General features: G+C 33.8%; 1 protein-coding gene across 1 annotated transcript; it reads left to right on the forward strand.

The window, feature by feature from the left end:
• The first annotated feature begins 4,128 nt into the window (after positions 1–4,128).
• On the forward strand, positions 4,129–6,681 carry LOC124920817 (translation initiation factor eIF-2B subunit alpha-like). The gene is made up of 4 exons (XM_047461380.1): positions 4,129–4,688; positions 4,785–5,079; positions 6,011–6,252; positions 6,337–6,681. The coding sequence occupies exons 1-4, from the start codon at positions 4,269–4,271 to the stop codon at positions 6,541–6,543; spliced, it is 1,164 nt and encodes a 387-aa protein (XP_047317336.1). The 5' UTR covers positions 4,129–4,268; the 3' UTR covers positions 6,544–6,681.
• The last annotated feature ends 1,290 nt before the right edge of the window (positions 6,682–7,971 follow it).

Genomic DNA, 7,971 nt, shown 5'->3' on the forward strand with positions numbered 1-7,971 from the left:
ACACTTGAAGTGCCAGTGCGAACCCATAAATGTTATATGCAAAAGGAGCATAAGGATCATCAGTCTTCTCCTTCTTTGAATAATATGAGCTACTGAGATGTTTCATGTTCTTGTTTAAACCCTTGAGGGTGGCTCTAAAGGTGACCTTCCCCCATGGATATCGGAGGAAAGTTTCTTCGTCTTCCACCATGTGGAGTATTTTTGGAAATATCACCCTCCTTGGGTCAAATGTAAATAGGTACTCACAAATCAGGCATACCAGCCCCATCTTGAATGCATCGTCCTTGTCTTTGCATTTCAAAAAAGTAGTCTCCAACTCGCTCATTCGCACACTATTTTTCCCTTTGAAATATTTAATCGAGAGAGGTGGACAACCTCGGAATTCTTCTTCGTTCAACTCAGGAAAACTGCCGAAGTACAGGCCTGTAACCAACGCATACTCCTTCATACCAAATATAAGTTCATGCCCATTCACAATGAACGTTATCTCCTTGGAGTTTGAGCTTACCCTCCTCATCAACATATGATGTACTATTGTTCCTGAGAACTGCAAAATTGGGGCTGTGAATAATGATCTGAACTGGGTATTATAAACCCTCTCCAAAAGATCCATATCCTCGAACTTCTTAACAATCTTCTTCAGGCAGGGGGAACTTTTCCAAGAAATCTGACCAGGAAACTCAGTAAATGTGGTTTCTGTCATCTACAAAATGAACAACATCATCAGAAATGTAAGAACAAACACATACACCATCGCAAACCATATGTACTTAGCGAATCGGGAGGTACTTCGCGAATTGGGAGGTACTTTGCGAATCGCTAGGCACTTCGCGAATCGGGAGGTACTTAGCGAATCGGGAGGTACTTCGCGAATCGCTAAGCACTTCACGAATCGGGAGGTACTTCGCGAATCGGGAGGTACCTAGCAAATCGGGAGGTACCTAGCGAAACCCTAATAGCGAAACCATTAACTGAACATAAGACAACAAAAACCATACATAAACTAATAAAACCCCTAAACAAAAAATCAGAAACAACTTAACATGCAAAAACCCTTAAACTTTACGTGCAGAAACCAAAATCCATAAACAAAAACCAGAAAATGATCGGCTTTGGTAGGGAGAAGAATGAACCACTAGGTATTTAGCAAATTGTTAGGTACTTAGCGAATCGGGAGGTACTTAGCGAAACCTTAATAGCGAAATCATGAACTGAACATAAGACAGCAAAAATGGACCATACGTAAACTAATAAAAACTAGAAACAGACAAGAAACACTAAAACTTAACATGCAAATACCCTTAACATGCAAAAACCAAAACTCATAAACAAAAAAACAAAAAATGATCGGCATGGAGAAGAATGAACCAACCTTTTTAATGACGAACGAGAAGAAAGAACCGAGAAGACGACGGGCAGAAATGATCGGCCTTGGCAAGATTCAGTGAAGACAAAAGGTTAGAGAGAGAGAGACGATTCGGGCGGTTGAAATGAAATGTTATGAAATTTTTTAAAATATAAGGTATAGCGCATGTGCGTACGCGCGCCTCTTCAACTTCCATAGCGAGTCGGGAGGTACCTAGCGAATAGCGAGGTACTTAGCGAATCGCGAGGTACTTAGCGAATCGCGAGGTCTTTAGCGAATCGCGAGGTACTTAGCGAATCGCGAGGTGAATGAGCTCCAGATAAGAGAAGATGGTTTGAATACGATTTCGTTAATATATTAATAACGAACAAAATCGAATTCAAACCATTCTCTTACTTGGAGCTCGTAGTACTTAGCGAATCGTGAAGTACAAAAAATTTTATTGGTTTCATAGGTAATCTATCTCGTTTGATAAGGTATCAACAACAAAGTCATAGTTTTGAAGAGAAACTGTGTTAACAAAATAAACCTATTATAATTTTACATGGAAACATTTAGATTCTTCAGAAAAGGTCTTTGAAGAATCAATCATTGAGCTCCAGCTAAGAGAAAATTGTTTGAAATTTATTTCTTTAGCTTAATGACTAACGAAATCAAAGTCAGCCAATCTTCTCTTATCTGAAACTCAATGATGGATTCTTAAATGGCCTTTTTCTGAAGAATCCAAATATTTCTATTAATGTAAAAAGATAAGGTTTGTTTTGCTAACACAACTTCTCTTCATAACCATGAAGTGATGTAGATACCTTGTCAAATGAAGTTCATAATTAACTATAAATAAAAAAAAAATCCTGACACTTATCGAATCGCGAGGTACTACTTCGCGAAACGGTAAGTCCGTAGCGAAACGATAAGTCCTTAGCGAATCGCGAAGTACTTAGCAAAACGATAAGTCCTTAACAAAACATTTAACGAATCTACCCTGAAACGGAAACCCATATGATCATAGATTTTCTGCAAAAATGAACCATGAACCTAAAGAAATGCTCAAATAAGAAGCAATATGAACCAAATAACAAATAAGAACCCACAAATATGAACAAATATGAACCAAATATGAACAAAATATGAAAAGGTTTTTGAAATGATAAAAATGTAAACATGAACATAACTCGAATTAGGTTTAGGTTTGAAATGAACATCTTCTTCGACCTTCAAATCTTATTCGACCTTCAAATACATAGAATCGGAGACTTGCATACCATAAACCCTAGAATCGGAGACCTGTATACAAAATAGGTTTAGGGTTAGTTTATGAAGATCGTGTAAATAAAAACATAAATGGATTAGGTTAGAAATAAAGATGTTGTAATCTGTATGAATTGAATCGCCGCCCCGCCAGCAGCCTCCGTCGCCGCCAGCCGCCCGTCGCCGTGAAAGAGAGCACAGGAGAAGAGAGAGAAAGAAAAAATGAAGGAAATGAAAAAAATACAGTATTTATATTAAACCTAATCCAATTCGCGGAACGCTAAGTCCCTTAGCGTTTCGCGAAAAGGGCAATTTCTTCTAAAAAAAAATATAGAACCACGAAAACAATTTAATTATTAAATCACCACCAGATCAAATAAGTGGATCTTTGGGGTCATTTTCTCAAATTCCCCCTTTTGTGCCCTATAACAAAATTTTGACTATAATATCAGGTAATAATAGAAAAACAATATATTAAATAGTATGTAAATACATAATTTATATATAATATATAGATATTACATTATATTTATAAATAACTAATATAATAATCTGTTTACTTACCTCCATTCTCAGGGCAAGTGGATAGTACCTAATTCGATAGTTGGTTATAGACTCTAAGTTGGTGATACTATATAACTTAAAACATTTAGAGTTAAGTTCATGATAAGGATAAAGAATCAACAAAAAGTAAAATAAAATTGGTGTCTGTTTTAAATGAAAATAACATATAAACAAAATTGGTAAAATATAATGGTTCTACTTTAGAGTTGATTTTATATATAATTGAAATTTATTAATAATAAATATATGTTAGCTATAAAAAATAATTGTTAGATGGATAAGCAAACTATATTATGGGCTTGTTCAGTTGGAATTTTTTTTAAAACCTAGAGAGAGAAAAAAGTAATGGTTGGTGATGATTTAGAAGAGGTGATGATTTGGAAGAGGTGATGATTATTTTTGGTAAAAAAAACTTAAAGGGTATTGATATATATGAATAAAATAAAATTAATAATTTAAAATAAAGAATATTTTAATATTTTGGTTAATGAAATGAGTGATGTGATGGTTGAGAAGTGATTGATTAGAAAATTGATTTTGAATGAGTTTTTTAAAAAACTCAAAGAGAACAAGGCCTATGAGTTGAAATTCTAATTATTAATATTAGAGAAATATTTTAATAATTGAATTACTTGTTGAAGATTGAAAGTTTTATTTCATTTATATTCTTCTTATGAAAAAATTATTTGTAGTATTATTGAATTGTTTGTTTGAGTTTTCATTTTCATAGAACACCTTTATACATTTTTTCATTACTTTATCATTTATATAAAATTATGTAAATCTTAATAAATAAAAAATTAATGACCATGATATAAAATTATATAAATCTTAAAATTTGTTATTTTTTTCTATAATTTGTAAATTAATATTTTATATGTAATCCATTTTATAAATTAGGAAAATTAACTCTAAAAAAAATCAATCATATTTGGAAAGTAGAGAAAGAGAGTTCATTTTGGTAGTGGCCGGAATATTTTTCCGGAAAATACGGAATCCGATCAGATTCGCCGGAGGTTTTGCTTTCGGATTCGTGGGTTTCGTTCCTTTTTGAAAGATAGTGTTTTTAGCCACAAACAAAAACACTTTAATGTTTTACCGATCTGCTTCTTCCATTCTCGACCGACAACAGCACCAACAACAGGACCTTCTGTCGTCGTCTACACTCATGTCAACCGAAACCCTTCAAAACCCTAACCCTAAAATCTCCGCTTACTACCAGACCAGGGCGGCGCATCACGGCGTTATAACCAGTGATTGGCTCGCTCAGTCTCAGGCCGCAGTCGGCCAAGATCCGGGTGCCCTTCCGCTGGACAGTCCCGTGCCGCCGCGCGGAGATTCTGGCAAGCAGTTCAGCGTCATCGATGAGTTTAATTACTGGCGGAAGCAACCCGATTTAGCCGAAGCCGTTGCTGCAATTAGGGCTTTGGCTTCCGTTATGCGTTCGAGCGAGGCTACAACAATGATGGAACTCGAGATTGAGCTCAAAAAGGCATCTGACTCTCTAAAGGTATGAAAAGATTGAATTTTTGTATCCAATTTGGCAGAAATGTCTGTTTTCATGAATAGAGAGTATTGAAATCATGTTTGTTTTTTTTGTACTAAGTCATGGGATACAACTTCAATATCATTGACTGCTGGATGTGATCTGTTCTTGCGGTATGTAACAAGGACATCAGCTTTGGAATACGAGGAATTCAGTTCAGCTAAATCCCGCCTCATTGAACGTGCAGACAAGTTTGGGGAAATATCTCTCAAGGCAAGAAAGATCATAGCAATGCTTAGCCAAGATTTCATTTTTGATGGCTGTACTATTATGGTTCATGGCTTCTCTAGAGTTGTTTTAGAAGTTCTCAAGTTGGCAGCACAGAGCAAGAAACAGTTCCGCGTCCTCTGTACAGGTCTGTTTGTTTGTTTATGATGTTATCCTCTATGATATGGTTTGCATATTTTGTTATTGTTTAATTCTATTGGCTTCAGTTGGAAACAAACTTCCAATGAATTTCGGGATACATCCATATATGTTTGGTATTTTCTATCAGAATCTGGGACAGACTATGTTGATGATACATGATATTTCCAATTCGAATCCATACCCAGTTGAAGAATTCTTCCGAAACCAATAGTGGTGTTCCAAATTGAGGCTAATATTATCGTAGTACATGGTTTAGCTCTTCTGTTATCTTCTTAACTTGTATGCATAGTGGTAGCTCCAGGTGTGAGCAGTCTAATTGCCCAAACCACCCTACATGAACCCTATCCATACCAAAAAACACCTGATTATATGACCCGAATAGGGTCTTCATATAGTATAAACCTGTCTAGTAGGGCTGGATATAAACTAACTTGAAACTATTGAAGTAGGTAACATTTGTTCATTTTTGCTTTTAGATAACATTCATTAGATATTGACTTTGTTGGTTGTTGCACTTCAATTTCCTTTCAATTATTGTATATTTATTCAATTAGAAAACTTTATTTTAAACAATTATTATCTATTACTATTTGCTAGTACTAAATAATAGACTTGATTTTGTTGATATATCTTTGTAACAAAATTTTTTGTTCAAATGGAGGCTTATTTGAAATCGTTTTGAAGTTGGTTTGCAAGCATGTAGATATTAGATAGAACATGAATTTGTGAATGTATAGGGTCGGATATTCAAAAGTTTGACAAACCGGCCCTATATATGATAGTTGTGGACGAATGGTTATGGCCGGATTGATAGAAGTTTCACATGGGCTTTGAGATGGATTTATAGAAATTGTACAAGTTTCACATATGAAAATCAGAAAAATCAATAGTTTGTTGACATGAAAGAATTGATGCAGAGGGAAGGCCAGACAGGACGGGGCTACTATTATCGAATGAGCTTGCAAAAGTTGATGTTCCTGTAAAACTGTTAATAGACTCGGCTGCTGCATACAGTATGGATGAAGTTGACATGGTGTTAGTAGGGGCCGACGGTGTGGTAGAGAGCGGAGGTATCATCAATATGATGGGAACTTATCAAATTGCTTTGGTGGCTCATAGCATGAATAAACCTGTATATGTTGCTGCTGAGAGTTACAAGGTAAAACTGTTTACGTAAATGATAAAAACAAACAAAGAAATGATTTTATGTTACTAACAAAAGAACATGTTTGTGTTTGGTCAGTTTGCTCGGTTGTATCCTTTGGACCAGAAAGACATGGTGCCGGCTCTACGCCCAATTGACTTTGGCGTGCCGATACCTTCCAAGGTGGAAGTTGAAACATCTGCAAGGGATTATACACCTCCACAATATCTCACCCTTCTCTTCACAGATCTTGGGGTTCTAACACCTTCTGTTGTAAGTGATGAACTTATTCAGTTGTACTTGTAGTAGACCTTTAACATTTTGTTTGTTTGATCATATCATTAGATAAAGTTGGCTGGATTCACCAACCCTACATGCATTTTGTTGCTAACTGTTGAACCAACATACTATTTTTTTATTACCAGAGTTTTTTTTGTTGCTAAATTATTATGGGAAAATTTATAGTTAGAAATACATGTACATGGATGTTTATTGTAAACTAAACTTATCTTTTTTTGCCTATTTAGAAATTTTAATGTGCAGACATTCAAATTTTATGAGCAGTTTCTTTTGGGCTTAAGAGTAACTAAGGCATGTAGAGTCTTATTATCATGTAAAGTTTTCTAGATTTGTCAAAGACTAAGTTTATTAACCATTTTCTAGCTCAATCGGAAATGCCAACCGAATTTTGGAGACGAACTTTATCCTGGTGTAATAACTGAAATGGGTTTTTCTATAAAGGTTTAGGGCTTAAAGTATTTTGAATACAATAGAAAATTTGTGCTGAAAACAGAGTATTTTGGGATAGGGTTTGCTGCTATATGACAAAATGAAATTGGTTCCAAAATGAAGTTGATTAGAAACAGCTTGGTTTAAAGGATCTTGTTGCTGCCTTGCCTCAATGATTTGGGGAAGTTAAAGCATATGTATAGATATCAACCCAAACAAGGAGGCTCAAACTGTTGAACAAATAGTATATGATTAGCTAGGTCTCCCGGCCTATACTTATTTTATTATTTTTAATTAATTAATTAATTTCTAAAATTAATATATATAAATAAATAAGCAAATTATTTAGGTGGTCCTCAAATTATTTCGATCATTTATTTTTAGCCATTATACTATTTTTGAAAATAAATCGCCCTTCAAATTTTCAGAAAGGGTCACCAATGTTCTTTCTTTCTGTAATTTTTTTTTTTTTTATTAAACATATCGGTTCTAACTAGAAACTCTTCAACTATTATAATAGTTTACTTTTGGTCCTTCAATTATTTTGATAGTTGTTTTCTAATTCTTGAATTATTTTTCCTTAAAATTATTAACATATTTAATCTTGACTCTTTTTTATTTTGTTTTATGGCCAAATTTAAAAATAATTTATTCTATTGTAATCTATGATTATTTTTTTTACAAATAATGATAAATTACATTAGTGTTTTAAAAAATACTAAAAATATTAATAATTATCTTTTCCACACTACAGTTAAAAATGAAAAAAAAAAAAACAGCAACATTGTAATTAAGAAGATAAAACACTACCATTAAAAAGACAAAAGATTTACTCTTTGTAGTTTATAATATTCATGTACTAAGCCTTAAAATATTGATTTTCTCATTATTTATTTTTTCTTTTACTTTTGACTAGTCACTGTAGTTAAAAAGAAAAAAGACAACAGTTAAAAATATAAAAGATTTATCATATAATGTGAATACATTCAACAAATCAAATATCAA

This window comes from Impatiens glandulifera, chromosome 1, assembly GCF_907164915.1.
Source record: "Impatiens glandulifera chromosome 1, dImpGla2.1, whole genome shotgun sequence".
In the NCBI taxonomy this organism is placed as follows: domain Eukaryota; kingdom Viridiplantae; phylum Streptophyta; class Magnoliopsida; order Ericales; family Balsaminaceae; genus Impatiens; species Impatiens glandulifera.

What these genes read in the sequence shown, in the direction of transcription:
- LOC124920817 (XM_047461380.1), top strand. Translation starts at nt 4,269, where the DNA reads ATGTTTTACCGATCTGCTTCTTCCATTCTCGACCGACAACAGCACCAA. An exon ending in GTTCCGCGTCCTCTGTACAG is followed by an intron (nt 5,080 to 6,010) that starts GTCTGTTTGTTT and finishes GAATTGATGCAG; the next exon opens with AGGGAAGGCCAGACAGGACG. An exon ending in TTGCTGCTGAGAGTTACAAG is followed by an intron (nt 6,253 to 6,336) that starts GTAAAACTGTTT and finishes GTGTTTGGTCAG; the next exon opens with TTTGCTCGGTTGTATCCTTT.